This window comes from Globicephala melas, chromosome 5 (assembly GCF_963455315.2).
Source record: "Globicephala melas chromosome 5, mGloMel1.2, whole genome shotgun sequence".
NCBI lineage: Eukaryota > Metazoa > Chordata > Mammalia > Artiodactyla > Delphinidae > Globicephala > Globicephala melas.
This window is the reverse complement of record NC_083318.1, coordinates 123,170,189-123,189,601: the sequence shown is the minus strand read 5'-3', so window position 1 is coordinate 123,189,601 and position 19,413 is coordinate 123,170,189. Positions and strand designations below refer to the sequence as shown.

General features: G+C 35.6%; 1 protein-coding gene across 5 annotated transcripts in view; it reads left to right on the top strand.

The window, feature by feature from the left end:
- The window catches only part of RAP1GDS1 (Rap1 GTPase-GDP dissociation stimulator 1), a 257,700-nt gene extending 238,739 nt beyond the window's left edge, over positions 1-18,961 (top strand). For all 5 annotated transcript variants that reach the window (XM_060299768.1, XM_030865633.2, XM_030865634.2 and 2 more), the window contains 3 exons: positions 4,758-4,884; positions 8,519-8,647; positions 17,923-18,961. In XM_060299768.1, the coding sequence (XP_060155751.1) occupies positions 4,758-4,884; positions 8,519-8,647; positions 17,923-18,050 (384 nt within the window). In that variant the 3' untranslated portion in view covers positions 18,051-18,961. The remainder of the gene's footprint in view (positions 1-4,757; positions 4,885-8,518; positions 8,648-17,922) is intronic.
- The last annotated feature ends 452 nt before the right edge of the window (positions 18,962-19,413 follow it).

Sequence of the window (19,413 nt, the reverse complement as noted above, 5' to 3'; positions counted from 1 at the left end):
GTTTTAGAGAGAATTCCAAGTTTGGGGCTTAGCACCGGGTGGGGTAATCATGCCATTCATCAGAATAAGAGACCATGAGAAGAACTGACATTCCCTAACTTGCTTACTGCCAAATCACTCTTCTATCCTTTTCAGAGTCTTTACCTAATTCTTTGCTCCATTCTAGGAGAATTCTTACCAGTGGTTTCATTTAGGCAAACCATAATTCTGTTAACTAGATTGCAACAAACAGAGCCATGTTTGGGCATCTGAATTTGGAACTCGCAGGTAAATTCCTGTTACTTGTGGTGGTTAGGCCAATGAAGACTTGATTAATCCATAATATACCTTAAGTTCACTAACAACTAACAGAACTGTATAACCAAACCATTAGTGGACACAAAAATGTGTGCACAGGAAGATAACGTTCCATCATCTTAAATAAGCCAATCTTGGAACCAAAGCTCTTCAGATGCTGTAATATTGAGATCTGAGAGTTTTGAGGCTTTTCTGTGGGTTTCATTATCACAGATTCCCTTTCCCTTATCTAATACCATACTCCCTCCCCCCAAAAGTTTTCAAATAAAATACCCATTAAGCATCCATCACCATGTAGGTTCTTTGAAAAGACTTATGAGAAATATGGGATGGTACCTTTCTGTGTGTGTGTGTGTGTGTGTGTGTGTGTGTGTGTGTGTGTGTGTGTGTGTAATAAAAAACAATTTGAAATGATATGGGATTGCAACTTTATAGTTACATTATAACTTTTTTATAATTCAGTACCAGATAGGGTACTTTTTCCTTTACATATGTTTCCTACAATTGAGATTATACTGCTACTAAGAGGCAATAGGAACCTTGATTCATAGACGTTAATGATTAGATACAAGGTGTGTTATTTGAGCTCTGGATTAGAATTATTAATTTAAATTATTTTTAAATTTAACAAACATTCAAGGAACAGATGATTCTGTTTGAACAGCATTTCTCAAAATATGTTCTATCGAATAATAACCCCAAGAAATGTTCCAAGAAAAAGGGTTTCATGGTCAGAGTAGTTAGGATAATAGTGCATTCCCTTTACTTGCCTTTAGAATTCTGTAGAAGCTCTAAGGAAACTTCCTTAACTTTAGCTATTTAACTGTGGGTCTTTTTTGCAAGAGGCATCTATTAACATTCCACTGGACATACTTTGGAAAATTGCTGCTCTGGAGTAGGTTTTTAAAATAATTAAACACTAGGTACAAATTTGTTACATTCCTGTATATCCTTAACCAGCTGTTGTGAATCACAGCTCTGTCCTTATGTTATTCTTAAACTTTGAATATTCTACTCCTTTTAAAGTCACCCTGAATTCTACCTTAGAGTCCAGTCCTCCAAAAGTTTGCAGTGATTCATGGGGTTTCATGCTGGCTTAGGCCTTTCAGCCATATATGGTGTATCCTTGTGCTTATGCCAATAGGTAAAATTACATCTTCCCTCTAAAGAGTGCCCTAGGCTACGACTCGTAACCAACTAGCTGGACCTTCTGACTGCAGATATCAAAAACAGAGAAAGAAATATAGTTTGCCTCTACAATAGGAAAATAAAAATTCCCTTTTATCAAAGTAGGCACTTTTCTTTAACCTGTAAGAGTAAAACATTCTTCATCAGTATCAGCTAAAAACTTGTTTAAACAAATGTACTTAGTCATTTGCTTATTTATCCAACATTTACTTAAACCTGTACTGAGAGCTTTGATGATACAATATTAAAAAAGAAAATTTTTGGTAGGTGATTCAGTAGCTACACCAGCCTACAGTCTTATAAATCGATTATCTCAAATTCAAGCCTATCTCAAACCATTCCATTGTAACAACATTGTTATACAATTTTCAACAGAGTCTTGAGGTGGATTTATCTCAACAGTTAAGAACAAACTGACCATAAATGCTAAATATGTGAGACTGTTAACATAGATAATTTGCCTTAGTTATATATGTACCAAAATTTAGTTTTCCATAAGAAAACTCCTTGAAAAATAGGATTATGAAATAAAATATTGTTTCAAACTTTGTAAAGCATTATAAAATATTTCCAAAATTCTTAAAGACTCTCCAGAGACATCTAAGGTTTAGAAGGATTACCCAGAGAAAACGTCTCATTATGTATATCTACAGTTTACTTATTATAAATGAAATGGTTTCAGAGAGGTTAAAATAATCTCTGGATTAATTTTAGAAGTGTATTGGTTAAAATTAATTTTCCAGATGAACCTTCTTGCTCTATGGAGTGGTGCTAATCTTTTTTTTTTAATCTTGACGTTAAAAATATAACTTTAAAATACATTCATAGAGCCCCTTCAAATCACATTAAATGACTGCCTCTGCTTGGCATTATGATGAATTCAGTGTGTATGCTTTTCCATAGACCACAAATGGTTAAAAACAAGACCTAGTAGTCAAACTGCCTGGATTGAATCTTGGCTTTTTACCATTTAATCACTGTCTGATTTGGGGCAAATTCCATAACTTAATCTAAGCTTCCATTTCTTCATCTATAAACTGGAGATAATATCTAGCTAGTGGGATTTTCTGTGAGGATAAAAACGAGCTACTATCTGTAAGTTACCCAGTGTATAAGTGTTGTCCAGTGTATAGGTGTTTCTCCATACAGGGTAGCTGTCAATAGTAATAATCCTCTTTTGTCATATGACACAAGTACAATGCTTCATTTATCTTTTATCCCCCATTCTATCGGGCAAAGTGATTCTGTAGAGTAGCTACTCAGTAAGCATTTATTGAAGTAGGAGGAGAGAGGGCAGGCACTTTAAAGGACAGTACTCAGATATTCGTTCCAGAAAAGTGAGATGGAAAAGAAGCTACGCTTTGATTTAAGGGGTCAGGGTGGGGGGTGGTGATTTTTGGTATTTCTGATGTGCAGATTTTCTTCATTCATTCATCCCTTTCCCTTCTTTCTACTACAGTGGGCTTTTGAGGGTGAATCACAAAAGAGAGGATGAAATGACAGCCCAGGAACCTTCCTAGGTGACTGCATATGTATCTTGTGAATCTCTTTTGATCCTTTTTACTCAACAAGCTCCTTTGTGATATTTATAAAATTCTTTACTAATTTTAAGAATTCTGTATCAGTTTCAAATAAACTGCCTCTGAGTAAGCAGTATAAAGCGGTATATAGTCATCCTCGTCCCTCGGTATCTGAGGGGGATTGGGCACCCTCTCAGATACCAGAATCTGTGGATGCTCAAGTCCCTTATATAAAAACGGCATAGTATTTCCATCTAACCTACACACATCCCCCTTAGACTTTAAATCATCTCTAAATAACTTATAATACCTAATATGATGTACATGCTAGTAGATCGTTGGAAATACAGTGTAACTACTATATCGTTGCCAGCGCACAGCAAATTCAAGTTCTGCTTTTTAAAACTTTATGAAATTTTTTTCCCCAAATATTTTCAGTACATGGTTGGTTGAATCCATGGATGCAGAACCTGCAGGTACGGAGGGCTGACTATATTGGGAGGCTTTCTTTTCATTAGAAAAGGCTTTAAAAGATAGTTTCTCACTTTCTAAAAAAGTTGATGCGAAAAGACATTAAATGCTAGAACACAACTGCTGTAAAAACTCAGAACTTAGACTCTATTTGATTTAGAATGTTTGCTCACTAAACAAGGTTGGACTCAAAGCAAAGATACTGTCTATAAATAGTTTTCTTAAAAATTTACATAAGGTAGAAGCATAAACCCTTTTTCCAATATTTTAGCAAATTAATTTGAAAATATTTCTAATTACAGTTTTGTACCATTAACTTGGACAGGCTACTTAAAATATTCAGTGCTTACTTCAAATTACTAAAAATAGTGAAAAGTACTAAAATTACTTTTTAAATATTTTATAATTGAGGCTTTCTACTAAATCATATTTAATCCAACAAAACCCTAAGTGAGATGAAGACAAAAATGAGTACTAGAAATAAATGTACCCATTTCTTTCTATCTAGCCTTTGCTGTATACTTTTATGTGTGCTCTTCATGTAATAACTTTGTAATTATAACAAAAACCTATGAGATATACACTTACATTGTCTCAGTGTTATAGGTGAAGTCTCTGAGATGCAGAGAGAGTCAGTAGTTTGCTCAAAGTCAGTGGGATTTATTGAGTCTGGAGCCCACTGCCCCTCTGCCGCTGGAGAGGACAGAGCTGTAGGCACCATGAGAAATGAGGGAGACAGAATTTTGATTTAAGTTCTGCTCAAGTCCTTTTGTATGTAATCTAGTTTTGTTAGACCCAACAAAGGTTTTAAAAGGCTGCATACATACATGTATACATGCACACATACATACGTAAAAAGCTTCACCTGATGCATCTGAAACAACTACCTGGTGTTATAATAAAAATCTGAAAGGAAGAACTTTTTACATTATTATTATTCCAAGATTTATTCTCTTTTGTTGATCTCGTGGTAAGTCTTCATTTGGGGCAATGGCACTTTTATTTCTTTGACTTTGTTAGCTTCTGGGACTCTCGGTTCCTTGATATGAACTGCAGTGGTCTTTTTTGCTTAGGTAATTTAAGTTGTCATCTTTTGATGAATTTATTTAAAGGTAAAAGCTTTTTCCTTCTCTTCTGTGAAGAAGAAGAAATTATGGTTAAATGTAATGATTCATAGGGACACTGTCAGAAAACCACTCAACAGTGAATTGACTGATGGTAACGCAGTTTTTTTATGTTTAAAAGTAAAGTTTATAATTCTGTGATATTAATTTATTGTAGGATGTAATTAAAACCATTGTACAAAGTGGTGGCATCAAGCATCTAGTTACCATGGCAACTAGTGAACATGTAATAATGCAGAATGAAGCCCTTGTTGCTTTGGCACTAATAGCAGCTTTAGAATTGGGTAAGTACCCCAGTGACAAACTTATTTTCTCCTGTTTTTATCTTGGATGAAAGAAAGCACAGGAGTGGAATAGAAGTCAGACAGGACCTTGACTAGAAGCATTTTGCCAGTGTGTTTCTGTACCCGTCCGGATCTGAGTATATGGAAAATCATATTCTATAGATTGTCACCATAGCTGTCCTTTTTGGTTGTTCTTTTGGTAACATTTTTAGGGTAATGCTTTAAGGTTAGTTTGACTCTTAAATTTTGATACCTCAAAGTTTAGGCACTTAGGGAATACAGAAAACATTTTCAGCAGACCTCATGGAGAAGTGAAACAATACTTAAAATACAACAAGTTCAGGGTTTGCTACTCTTCCAGACATCCAGACCTTCCCTTCCATTTCTACTATTGATTCTCTCTTACTAACCTCCTCCTCTCTATCACCATGGTTTCTGTTGCTTTACAGCATTGCCTTCATTCTAAATTCTCACCTTTTATGTCACTCTTCTGTGTATTTACATTCAGGATTCCCCCAAAGCAGAGTCTAAATGATTCAGGTAGTTTCTCTCTAGCAGTAGCATTCCTGTTATTCAGAATTCTTCAGGAGAAGCTAGCATCTAGTTTATGAGTAGCAACTTTGTCTCCGGAACCAAACTCTGATACATAGTCAGCTGGGGACAATCAAAGTCACATGGCCTGTGGTAAGGCCTGAGGTTGCCTTACGTAAAGGAGGACTATAGACTTGGTAGGCATGTCCTGTTCGGTTCAAAACCATTCGGGTAAATACTGTTAACTGATCACCTCAGTTCCCAGTGATGATTTTTGCCCGTAATTCTCACACTGGGGCAAGTGGACCCACCAACCCTTATCCCAGGAAGGAGAAGCCAAAAGATAAACATGGTATATCTCCTTCAGTGTCAGATTTACTCAGATTTCAGGTATGAGAGATTTGAATTTTTGTCCTCTTAAGGGGACAATTAAAACAATTTATAATTTTTAAAAAATCACGTATAAGTAGGATGTAAAATTTTCTTGAATTCTAAAGAAAGAAAACATCCAGAAAATATATGTGGCTTTGGTCACTAACTTAGGTTAAAGATGCTGTGATTTCCTCCATGGTTTGGGTAGATTATGTGAGTCTGTCCAGAGGTCCAGACACCTTTAAGAGGGGAAGCTATGATGAAGAGGTGAGAGTTGGTGAGGACATTGAATACCAAACGGGGTTCATGGCTTGATTTTTAAAAATGGCTTAAAGTGATAGAGCAATTTCAGAATATCCTTGACTTCCTATCCTGGGCTGAATCTGGTCTTGTGCCCTTCATAACTAGTATCTTCTAAATAGGCTTTAATTTTGTCTGCCTCCTGATAGCTGAGCATTGCCTGAGTCTGTTTACCTTACCACAGAACTATATAAAATGACAAAACATAATCGTATTTGTTGTTGGTTGTTGTCACCTAGTGCTTCCTAGGCTCTTTGAGCCTAAGATTTAGAAATGAGGTCATACTACCTTTTTAATATAAAATACACTTTGAAAACCGTATTTTTCCAAACTTGTATCCTTACAGGCTTTTAGATATTATTAAGGAATTACTATAAAATTTTTTACGATAATAGTATTGAAGCAACATTTTGAGTCCTTATCCTTTTTTTTTTTTTTTTTGATAGTTGTACATTCACAAGCAGTCGTAGGAAATAATACAGAAAGATCCCTTGTACACTTCGCCCAGTTTTGCCCAGTGGTAACATTTTGCAAAACTAGTGTAACATCCCAACCACTGATACAATGTACCTATCTTATTCATACTTCCCCAGTTTTACTTGTACTTACTTGTGTGTATGTTATATTCAGTTTATCTTATTCATACTTCCCCAGTTTTACTTGTACTTACTTGTGTGTATGTTATATTCAGTTTATCACCTGTGTAGGTGTATCTGAGCAGTTCTAATACCACAAGGATTCTCCATTTATAACCACATTCACCTACCTCCTACACTGCTCCTAATCCCTGGAAACCACTAATCTGCGCTTCATTTCTAAAATTTTTTTCATTTCAAAAATATATAAATGGAATCATATCGTATGTGACCTTATGGAATCGGCTTCTTTTGCTCAGCATAAATTCCTAAAGAGTCATTGATTTGTGTGTCAATAGTTCATTCCTTCTCATTCCTGAATAGTATTTTGTGATATGTATGTACCACAATTTGTTTAACCATTCACGTATTGAAGGACATCTGGGCTGATTCCACTTTGGGATTTTTAAAAATAAAGCTACAATGAACATTCATATATGGGATTTTATGTAAACATAAATTTTCATTTTTCTAGATAAATGCCTACGAGTTACTAGATAACTCCTGGGTTGTATGGCAACTTCATGATTGATATTTAAAGAAACTGACTGTTTTTCAGAGTGGCTATACCATTTTACATTCCCGCCAGCACTGCATAAGTGATCTAATTTGCTCTGTACCCTCACCAACATTTAGTATTGTCCCTGTTTTTTTCTTTTATTTTAGTCAATCTGATAGATATATAGTGATATCTCATGCAGTTTTAATTTCCATTTTTCTAATCACTACTGATGATGAACATCTTTATGTGCTTATTTGCCATCTGTATTTATTCCTTGGTGAAATGCCTATTTAGATCTTTGCCCATTTTCTAAATTGTTTTTAACTATTGAGTTTTGAGGATTATTTATATTCTGAAAGTCCTGTAGTTTTACATTTAACTCTGTGATCCTTTTTGTATTAATATCTGTATAAGATGTGAGGTTTAGGTCAGGGTTTCTTTTTTTTTTTTTTTTTCCGCCTATGGATGTAATTGCTTCAGCACCATTTATTGAAAAGGCTGTCTTTCCTCAACTAAATTGATTTTGTACCTTTGTTAAAAATCAGTTGCGCTTACGTGTGTGGGTCTACTTCTAGGGTCTTCTTTCAGTTCCTCTGACCTATGTGTCTGTCTCTCCACCAACACCACACTGTCTTGATAACTGTAGCTATACAGTGACCTTCATATCAGGTAGAGGAATTCCCCCCACTTTATTCTTCTTTATCAAGATTGTTTACCTCTTCTAGGGCCTGTGGCTTTCCATATAAATTTTAGTATAAGCTTATCTATTTCCTATGGAGAATCCTCTTGGGATTTTGATAGGAATTGCAGAGTCCGATTCTCTTGAAGATACATGCTGAAATACCTGTGGAGGAAATTATGTGATTATAGGATTTGCTCCAAAATAATTTGGGATGGGTTAGAATAAGTGGATAAGACTAGAGATAGAGGATACACAGTTGGCCATGATCATTTTTGAAGATGGTGATAGTACATAGTGTATCATACTATCTTTTCTGCTTTTGTATATGTTTAACAGTTTTCATAATAAAGGTTTTTAATTGCCTCATATTTAAAGGAATGTTTTAATATTGAATTTTAGGCCTAAACTCCTGAAGTATCTACTGAATTTTAGATCTAAATACCCTTTTAACAAGGTCTAAATTTAATATTGCATGTCTATGTCATTATTATTTATGAGTCCCGTTTGAAAGGTTTCACATTATCAGTTTCTAGAAAGGGAAGTTAGTATTTAGCCAGATTGTCCCAGGTTCATACCCAGTGAATATAGCTGATACTTCGTTTCATGTTCCAGGCACTGCTGAGAAAGATCTAGAAAGTGCTAAACTTGTACAGATTTTACACACACTGCTAGCAGATGAGAGAAGTGCTCCTGAAATCAAATATAATTCCATGGTCCTGATCTGTGCTCTCATGGGATCTGGTACGTATTTTCTCTGTCATTTGATATTCATCAACATACGGTTGACATTAAATATAAAATCATAGTAAATGGTGGCTTTGGGTTTTAAAAGCATTAGAAATTAGTTTATGGAAGATACAGGATTACTTTTACACTGCAAATACTCCCAAAAGATTCTTAATAATGGAAAGTGTTATATAGCAAATATAGGCAAAAGTCAGTGTTAAAAAATTAATACCTTTAAGTTTCATTAACCCTAAAATATTTTATATAAGGAACAAATTCTGATTTTGTATACCATGATATTAGCTAAGGAGTTTGTTCAAGAAATCATTGGCATATCTTGTTATACATTTCATGGACCACTTGAAAAGAACATGTATCCTGCTGTTATCGAGTGGTGAGTTCTATAAATGTCAGTTAGATCCTTTTGTTTGGTAATGGTGTTTCTGTATTCTTGCTGATTTTCTACTCGGTCTGTCAATTACTGAGAGAGGGGTGTTGAAGTCTCCAGCTATTATTGTTGATTTGTCTGTATCTCCCTTCAGTTCTATCAGGTTTTGCTTCATACATTTTGCAGCTCAGTTGGCAGGTGCATACACCCTTCCTAGTGGATTTACCTTTCTATCGTTATGTAATGTTCCTCTCTGTCTCTGGTAGTTTTCTTTCCTCTGAAGTCTACTTTATCTGATGTTAATATAGCTACTCCTACCTTCTTTTGAATAACATTCACGTGATCTTTTTCTGCCCTTTCAGATTCAATCTGCGGTATCTTGTATTTGAAGTGTAGGCAGCATATTGTTGGGTCATGTTTTTTAATCCACTCTGTCATCCCCCCACCTTTTTTTTTAATGCTTAAAGATTACATAATTTCATCCACAAAGTTGGTTATCATTATTATTACTACCATTGGTTAGACGAGGAAGCCAAGACAGTGAAGGAAGTGAGCAGGGACATTGCAGTGGTGCTGGGTGAGGAGTGGTGAACATAAATTGTCCTGTCTGGTTAGTGACAGGCACTTTCAAGGTGATGGTAACAACCCAAATGATGGGCAGTAGAGGGGGTGGGTGTCGGGAAAGCACCTCTGGTAGTGAGCCTTGATGGGCAGAGTTGCGTTTCTAGGTGGACTTTTTTGTGCACACACCAAGGGTGGATATGACTCCTGGGGCAGGCTCACCTTATCCAAGTACAAAACCAGAATGTTAGTTTACTTATGTATAATGAGAAGTATGCCTGCCACTGATCTCAGAACACCCCAAGTGCACATGTCTGGCTCATTGACTCCTTCAGGGCAGACAGGCATCAAGGGTTGCTTGATGAGCTTTGATCAGAACAAGGAGAATTAAATGAATGGATTGTGTAATGGCATCAGGTCAAAGTGGTTTGATGCATCTGTCTCTGCAGTTGCATCAGCTTTGCTAAAGGAACTGGAAGCACGGAATCCCTGGGCTTGAGGCTCCATCTTTTTGGATGTTGCTGGTATGGCTCTGTCTGCATTACCCTAGTGTTTTCTGTTCTATGCCGCTGTACTGACGAATGCCCCAGTAACCTCTGCTTTGCTTGCATTCTTTGAGGTAATTGTTGATCCTTTCCACAAATCCTGCTTGGGCAACCCCTCAAATGTTAAAATTCTCCTTTACAAAGAGTGCATCCATTCTCAATTTGACCAATAAATAAATGGTCAAGACACTCTTGTGTTAAGTCTTTAGTTAAGGAAGTATTTCCTTTGGTTATTTTCTGAATTTTTCCAGGGCCAGTATTTTTAGTGATGCACTGTTAGAGAAAAATAGAAATATTATTTGGGTAACCGGTGAGATTTTTTATTTTTTTATTTTTTTACTGTAATATGATACCCAAGTTGGAGAGCAGTGGGAAATAAAAAGTTTGTGTGTTGTTTAATCAGTAAGCAAAAATCATTTACTATTTCTTTGGGTTTTTTATTAATATTGCAGTTTTTAATATTTATTCCATTTATTTAAATTAATTTTTAAAAGTTCACCCATTTCTCCCAACCCCAATCCCTGTCCCCTGCAACCACCAATCTATTCTTTGTATCTATGAACTTGGTTTTTAGATTCCACGTATAAGAGAGATCATATGGTATTTGTCTTTCTCTGTCTCATTTCACTTAGAATAATGCCCTCAAGGTCCAGCCGTATTGTCACAAATGGCAAGATTTCATTCTTTTTATGGCTGAATAATATTCCATTATATACACACACCATAATTTCTTTACTCATTCACATATCCATAGACATGTAAGTTGCTGCTGTAGCTTGGCTTTTCTAAGTAATGCTGCAATGAACGTGGGGTGCATATGTCTTTTCAAATTAGTGATATTTCCTCTGTATACATTTAGAACCACATTAGTGTTATAATTTTTGTTTTCAACCATCAAACATAATCCAGAAAACTCTTGATAAAAGGAAAGCCTATTGTATTTATCTATATGTAATTGCTATATCTGTTCTTTCTGATGGTCCAAAATTCCTTTTTTTCCCTTTCTGTTTAGAGAACTTCCTTTAGCTATTCTTTTAGGTTAGGTCTGTTTGTGACAAATTCTCATTTCCTTTATTATTCCTTATTCATTTTCGTTGAGAATATTTTGATTTCTTTTTCATTTCTGAAAAATATTTTCTCTGTGTATAGAATTCTGGGTTGACAGTTCTTTTCTTTCAGAACATGAAAAATGTTGTGCCACTTTCTTCTGGCCTCCATAGTTTCTTATGAGAAATCCACTATCTCGCTGTTTTTTCCCTTGTAGGTAAGGTGTCATTTCTGTCTCAAGACTTTTTTCTCTTAGTTTTCAAAAGTTTGACTATGATGTGTCTTGGCGTAGATTTCTTTAGGATTATCCTGTTTAGGGCTTGCTCAGCTTCTTGAATCTGTACGCTATGTCTTTTGCTAAATTTGGGAAGTTTTTAACCATGTTCCTTCAGGTACCTTTTCAGTCCCACCTTATTTCTCTTCTCCTTCAAGTCCTCTAATGACATAAATGTGAGCTCTTTAGCTATATCCCACAGGTCCCTGAGGTTTTGTTCATTTTTTTTCCAGTTTATTATCTCTCCGTTGTTCAGATGGGGTAATTTGTATTGCTTTGTGGCTTTGTATTGCTTTAAGTTCACTGATTATTTCTTCTGTCTTCTCTGTCTTCTCTTCTTTCTTCTGTCTTGATAGGCTTATCAAGCTTTTTGTTGCAGGTACTGTAGTTTTGAGTTCTAATATTTCTATTCTCTTCTTTATATCTTCTGTTTCCTTGCTGTGATCTCATTTGTTTCAAGCGTGTTCATAATTGTTCAGGCATTTTCTTAATGTAAAATATACATATAATTTGTCATTTGAACCATTTTTAAGTGTACAGTTCAGTGGATTAAGTACATTCATATCACTGTGCAACCGTCCCCACCATTCATCTCCAGACCTTTTTCTTCTTTCCAAACTGAAACTCCATACTCTTTAAACAGTAACTCCCTAATCACCCATCTCCCCAGCTTTTGGCAACCACCATTTTATTTTCTCTCTTTATGAATTTGACTACTCATGGTACCCCATGTAAGTGGAATCATACGATATTTTTCCTTTTGTGTCTGGCTTATTTCCCTTAGCATAATGTCTTCAAGGCTCATCTATGTTGTAGCATGTGTCAGAATTCCATTGCTTCTTAAGGCTGAATAATGTTCCGTTGTTTGTATACATTACATTTTGTTTATCCATTCATCCATCAGTGGACATTTGGGTTATTTTCACCTTTTGGCTATTGTGAATAATGCCACTATGACCATGAATGCACAAATATCTGTTTGAGTTCCTGCTTTCAGTTATTTTGCTTATATACTCAGAAGTGGAATTGCTAGATAATACAGTAATTCTATGCTTAATTTTTTGAGGAACCACTGTACTGTTTTCCACAGTGTCTGCACCATTTTACATTTCCACCAGAGGTGCACATGGGTTCCAGTTTCTACATCCTCGCTAATATTTGTTATTTGTTTTGATAATAGCCATCCTAATGGTTGTCAGGTGGTATCTTATTGTAGTTTTGATTTGCTTTCCCCTGATGATTAGTGATGTTGGGGATGTTTTCATTTGCTTATTGGCCATTTGTATATCTTATCTTCTTTGGTGATATGTTTAGTCAAGTGCTTTGCCCATTTTTTATTTGGGTTGTTTTTGGAAAAGTTCTCTATATGTTCTGTGTATTAAATGCTTATTGGATATATGATTTGCACGTATTTTCTCCTATTCCAAGGGTTGCCTTTTCACTGTTGTGTCCTTTGATACACAGTTTTTAATTTTGATAAAGTCCAGTTTATCTATTTCTCCTTTTGTTGCCTGTGCTTTTCATGCATATCCAAAAGATCATTACTAAACTCAATGTCATGAAGTCTTCCCCCTATGTTTTCTTTCAGAATCTTACAGTTTTAGCTCTTATGTTCAGGTCTTTGATCTATTTTGAGTTAATTTTTGTATGTGATGTAAGGTAAGGGACCAACCTCATTTTTCTCCTGTGGATATTACCAGCACCATTTGTTGAAAAGACTGTCCTTTTGTCATTGAATGGTCTTGACACCCATGTTGAAAATTATTTGACCATATATGTGAGGCCTTATTTCTGGGCTTTCTGTTCTATTCTGTTAATCTCTCTGTCTTTATATCAGCACCACACTGTTTTGATTATTGTAGCTTTGTAGTAAGTTTTGAAATTAGGAAGTGTAAGACCTCCAACTTTATTCTTTTTCAAGATTGTTTTAGATATCTGGAGTCCCTTGAGATTCCATCTGAATTTTAAAATGGATTTTTCTATTTCTGCTAAAAACGTTGGTTCTGGTTTCATTTTTTGTATTTTTTTAGCCTTTCCACTATGTTTATTTTTATTTTATTACGTTGTAATGAAACTGATTATTTTTATTATTAGTTTTACCATTATATTCTATTAGTGAATGTTTTATTTATTTTTAAAAATTTTAATTTTATATTGGAGTATAGTTAACAATGTTGTGTTAGTTTCAGGTGTACAGCAGTGTGATTCAGTTATACATGTACATGTATCTATTCTTTTTCAAAATTTTTTCCCATTTAGGTTATTACAGGGTATTGAGCAGAGTTCCCTGTGCTGCACACTAGGTCCTTGTTGGTTATCTATTTTATATATAGTTGTGTGTATATGTCAATCCCAAGCTCCCAATCTGTCCCACCCCTGGTAACCAAAAGTTCATTCTCTAAGTCTGTGAGTCTGTTTCTGTTTTGTAAATAAGTTCATTTGTATCTTTTTTTCTTTAGATTCTGCATATAAGCGATATCATATGATATTTGTCTTTCCCTGTCTTATTTCACTTAGTATAATCTTCAGTCCATCCATATTGCTGCAAATGGCATTATTTCATTCTTCTTAATGGCTGAGTAATATTCCACTGTATATATGTACCACATCTTCTTTATCCATTCATCTGTCAGTGGACATTTAGGTTGTGCTACGTCTTGGCCATTGTAAACAGTGCTGTGGTGAACATCGGGGTGCGTGTATCTTTTTGGACCATGTTTTTCTCCAGATATATGCCCAGGACTGGGATTACTGGATCATATGGTAGGTCTGTGTTTAGTTTCTTAAGGAACCTCCATACTGTTCTCCATACTGGCTATACAAATTTACATTCCCACCAACAGTGTAGGAGGGTTCCCTTGTCTCCACACCCTCTCCAGCATTTATTGTTTGTAGACTTTTTGATGATGGCCATTCTGACTGGTGTGAGGTAGAATCTCATTGCGGTTTTGATTTGCATTTCTCTAATAATCAGCGATGTTGAGCATCTTTTCATGTGCCACTTGGTCATCTATATATCTTCTTTGGAGAAGTGTCTATTTAGGTCTTCTGCCCATTTTTTGATTGGGTTGTTTTTTTTTTTTTTGATATTGAACTACATGAGCTCTTCGTAAATTTTGGAGACTAATCCTTTGTCAGTCGCATCATTTGCAAGTATTTTCTCCCATTCTGTGGGTTGTCTTTTCACTTTGTTTATGGTTTCCTTTGCTGTGCAAAAGCTTTTGAGTTTAATTAGGTCCCATTTGTTTATTTTTTGTTTTTATTTCCATTACTCTAGGATATGGGTTGAAAAAGATATTGCTGTGATTTATGTCATAGAGTGTTCTGCCTATGTTTTCCTCTAAGAGTTTTATAGTATCCAGTCTTACATTTAGGTCTTTAATCCATTTTGAATTTATTTTTGTGTATGGTGTTAAAGGATGTTCTAATTTCATTTTTTTTACATGTAGCTGTCCAGTTTTATCAGCACCATTTATTGAAGAGACTGTCTTTTCTCCATTGTATAGTGTTGCCTCCTTCGTCATAGATTAATTGACCATACATGTGTGTGTTTATTTCTGGGCTTTCTATCCTGTTCCATTGATCTATATTTCTGTTTTTGTGCCAGTACCATACTGTTTTGATGACTGTAGCTTTGCGGTATAGTCTGACGTCAGGGAGCCTGATTCCTCCAGCTCCGTTTTTACTTCTCAGGATTGCTTTGGGTATTTGGGGTTTTTTGTGTCTCCATACAGATTTTTAGATTTTTTGTTCTAGTTCTGTGAAAAATGCCATTGGTAATTCGATAGGGATTGCGTTGAATTTGTAGACCGCCTTGGGTAGTATCATCATTTTGACAATATTGATTATTCCAATCCAAGAACATTGTACAGTATATCTGTCCATCTGTTTGTGTCATCTTCGATTTATTTCATCAGCGTCTTATAGTTTTCAGAGTACAGGTCTTTTGCCTTCTTAGGTAAGTTTATTCCTATGTATTTTATTCTTTTTGATGAGATGGTAAATGGGACTGTCTCTTTCATTTCTCTTTCTGATCTTTTGTTGTTAATGTGTAGAAATGCACCAGATTTCTGTGTATTAATTTTGTATCCTGCAGCTTTACCGAATTCACTGATGAGCTCCTTGTCTTGTTCCTGATCTTAGAGGAAATGCTTTCAGCTTTTCACCATTGTTAGCTGTAGGTTTGTCATATATGGCCTTTATTATGCCCACTTTGTAGAGAGCTTTTATCATAAAAGGGTGTTGAATTTTGTCAAAAGCTTTTTTCTGCATCTATTGAGATGATCATATGGTTTTTATTCTTCTACTTTTTGATGTGGTGTATCACAGTGATTGATTTGCATATATTGAAGAATCCTTGCATCCCTGGGATAAATCCCACTTGATCATGGCGTGTGATCCTTTTAATGGATTGTTGGATTTGGTTTGCTAGTGTTTCGTTGACGATTTTTGCATGTCCGTTCATCAATGATATTGGCCTATAACTTGCTTTTTTTGTGGTACCTTTGTTTGGTTTTGGTATCAGGGTGATAGTAGCCTCATAGAATGAGTTTGGGATTGTTCCTTCCTCTGTGATTTTATTGGAATAGTTTCAGAAGGATAGGTGTTTGTTAGATAGAATTTTGCCTGTGAAGCCATCTGGTCCGGGACTTTTGTTTGTTGGGAGTTTTTTAATCATAGCTTCCATTTCAGTACTTGTAATTGGTCTGTTCATATTTTCTGTTTCTTCCTGGTTCAGTCTTGGGAGATTGCACCTTTCTAAGAATTTGTCCATTTCTTTTGGGTTGTCCATTTTATTGGCATATAGTTGCTTGTAGTAGTCTCTTATGATCCTTTGATTTTCTGTGGTGTCCATTGTAACTTCTCCTTTTTCATTCTAATTTTATTGATTTCAGCCCACTCCCCTGTTTTTTCTTGATGAGTCTGGCTAAAGGTTTATCAATTTTGTTTATCTTTTCAAAGAACCAGCTTTTAGTTTCCTTGATCTTTTTTATCATTTTCTTTGGCTCTATTACAATTATTTCTGCTCTGATCTTTATGATTTCTTTCCTTCTACTAACTTTGGGTTTTGTTACTTCTTCTTTCTCTAGTTGCTTTAAGTGTAAGGTTAGGTTGTTTGTTTGAGATTTTTCTTATTTCCTGAGGTAAGATTGTATTGTTGTAAACTTCCTTCTTAGGACTGCTTTTGCTGTGTCCCATAGGTTTTGGACTGTTGTATTTTCGTTGTCATTTGCCTCTAGGTATTTTATGATTTCCTCTTTGATTTCTTCAGTGATTCATTGGTTGTTTAGTGGCATATTGTTTAGCCTCCACATGTTGTGTTTTTTACAGTTTTTTCCTTGTAGTTAATTTCAAATCTCATAGCGTTTTGGTTAGAAAATTTGCTTGATAAGATTTCAATTTTCTTAAATTTACCAAGGCTCGCTTTGTGGCCCAACATGTGATCAGTCCTGGAGAATGTTCCATGTGCACTTGAGAAGACTGTGTATTCTGCTGCTTTTGGACGGAATGCTCTATAAATATCAATTAAGTCCATCTGGTCTGATGTGTCATTTAAGGCCTGTGTTTCCTTATTGGTTTTTCTGTCTGGATGCTCTGTCCATTGATGAAAGTGGGGTGTTAAGGTCCCCCACTATTATTGTGTTACTGTCAGTTTCTCCTTTTATGGCTGTTTGTTAGTATTTGCCTTTAAGGTGCTCCTGTGTTGGGTGCATATATATTTAAAATTGTTATATCTCCTTCTTGGATTGATCCCTTGATCATTAATTACATAGTGTCCTTCTTTGTCTCTTGTAACAGTCTTTATTTTGAAGTCTATTTTGTCTGATATGAGTATTGCTACTCCAGCTGGTTCTGGTTTTATACCTCAGTTTTATCAAAATAAACACATCAGTTTGAGGGATGCTAATTACATTAAACTTACCAGACTTAAGAGGAATCCTGTATTTTACTGTAACTGAAGTTAAATAGAGCAAGAAAACGAGAAAGAGGAAGATATAGTAGGCTCCTTTTTAGATTTCCTATCACAGAAATTTGTTGAAAGGATGTGAGGTAATAACCTTTTTATTTGCCACAAAATTAATTTGAAACAGATCTAAGATTTTTCCGTAAGTATTGGACTTCATATTTGAACTGATGATTGATAGGGTTAAGTTAGGAGTGTATAACTGAACCTTGAGATCATACAATGAGCTGTGTTTTAATTATAACTCATTACTTTAATCAACCTTTGACTGTAGAACTTGACATATGATTTATTTTTATAAAGGGTCTCTGATTTTTTTATTCTAACAAACATCCCTAAAAAAGACATTTCTAGGCTACTGCTGTGTCTTTTTCCAGAATTGTTCCTAGTTTTATCACTCGGTATCATTTAAATGAGCATTTTGGGTATATGTTTTAGGTCGAGTGTATAGTAAGAAAGAGTAGAACAACCTAATAGAAGCATACCTGTTGCCTTGTTTTTGTCTTCCAGAATCTCTACACAAGGAAGTACAGGATTTGGCCTTTCTAGATGTTGTATCCAAACTTCGCAGTCATGAGAACAAAAGTGTTGCTCAACAGGCTTCTCTCACAGAGCAGAGACTTGCTGTGGAAAGCTGAGAACTACCCCTCCCTGATACACCCCTCATTTCCCCTTTGTCCTCCATCCAGCTGCCTCTTCTGCTTCATTCTCTTCCATATCACTTGTGCATGCGTGTAATGTTCCAATGCCAATTGAAGAACTGCTGTAGGTACCTTCCCAATAAGATTTCTAAACCCATAGTTAGTTAGTTAGTGTGAACATGAATTTGTCAAAAACAAGTCTCCACCCCATAACTGTTTCCTTGTATTCCTGTTGCTTGAGCTACATTAAGTAGAATGTGCATGTTGTAGTCCTATGATGATGACGTAAACTTGGTACTACACAATGACTTGCTCCTCGTCCTTGGTAGACTACATAATAATGTACTGGTAAATTAATTAGAAACAAATGAGAATGCAGCAGGATCTGACTAGCTTATGAAAGATGGAATTGAATAGTAAAAATAGCTCCATTTCTTGGTGCTTGGAAAGCACAGTGACCAAAAAACCTGTATGGCTGCTTATTCATTAGTCTTACCTACTGATGTCAAACCCATGGTACCTAGAGTTAAATAAAGTCCAATGCTCTCGCTCTTTACCCTCTGGTTTCTTCTTCTTCCTTTGTAGACTCTTGAAACTGCCACAAACTTGGCAAGACTTTCTAAGGTTTTCTATGTCATATTTAACTGGCCGTCATCAGTAGCCTGATGATGCTGAAAACATTTGTAGTTTTCAGCATGAAACTAAGGGGTTGAAGAATAGTATACTAGTACATCTTGTTTTTTGCCTGTATTTTAGATTCTGATATATGTACAGTTTCACCTCAGAATTTCTTCTGTCAGTTAATCAACATTGTTCACCACATGTCTTTAAAAGTCACTTGGGATTTGTTTTCAACTGAGAAAGTTGAGTACAGCTCTTTAGAAAATGGATTTTTTTTTTTCTGTTTTTCACCATTCAGCTTGAAAGCAAGAAGTTTCCTTGGTCTTTTAACCCTTTTAAATTTTATATGAGAACTAGCAGGGCATATGAAAAAAGATTAAGAAGTGTTTGTCTAGACTAAAGAAAGGAAGGTCATAAAAGCCATAGTAGCCAGTCCAGTTCATTCTGCACATGGCCTCATCCCAGTAGCTGTTAGAGTTTCCCACCTCCACTTTCCACAGAGAACTGCAGTGGATCTTAAAGCCTATCGGAAAGTGACAGTGCCAAGTGCCAAGACTGAAGAGGTCAGAAGCCCCCTTGGCAGAATGTAGTACACTCTTCACTGCTACCACCACACCAAACGGGTCTTAGAGCTCTGAAACACATGAACATCCCTGTGACATACCTGCCTTCTCCGAATGCCCGTGTTTGACAAATACTGGCTGAAAGGTAAGGTGGGCTCCTTGCTCTCCAGAATTGA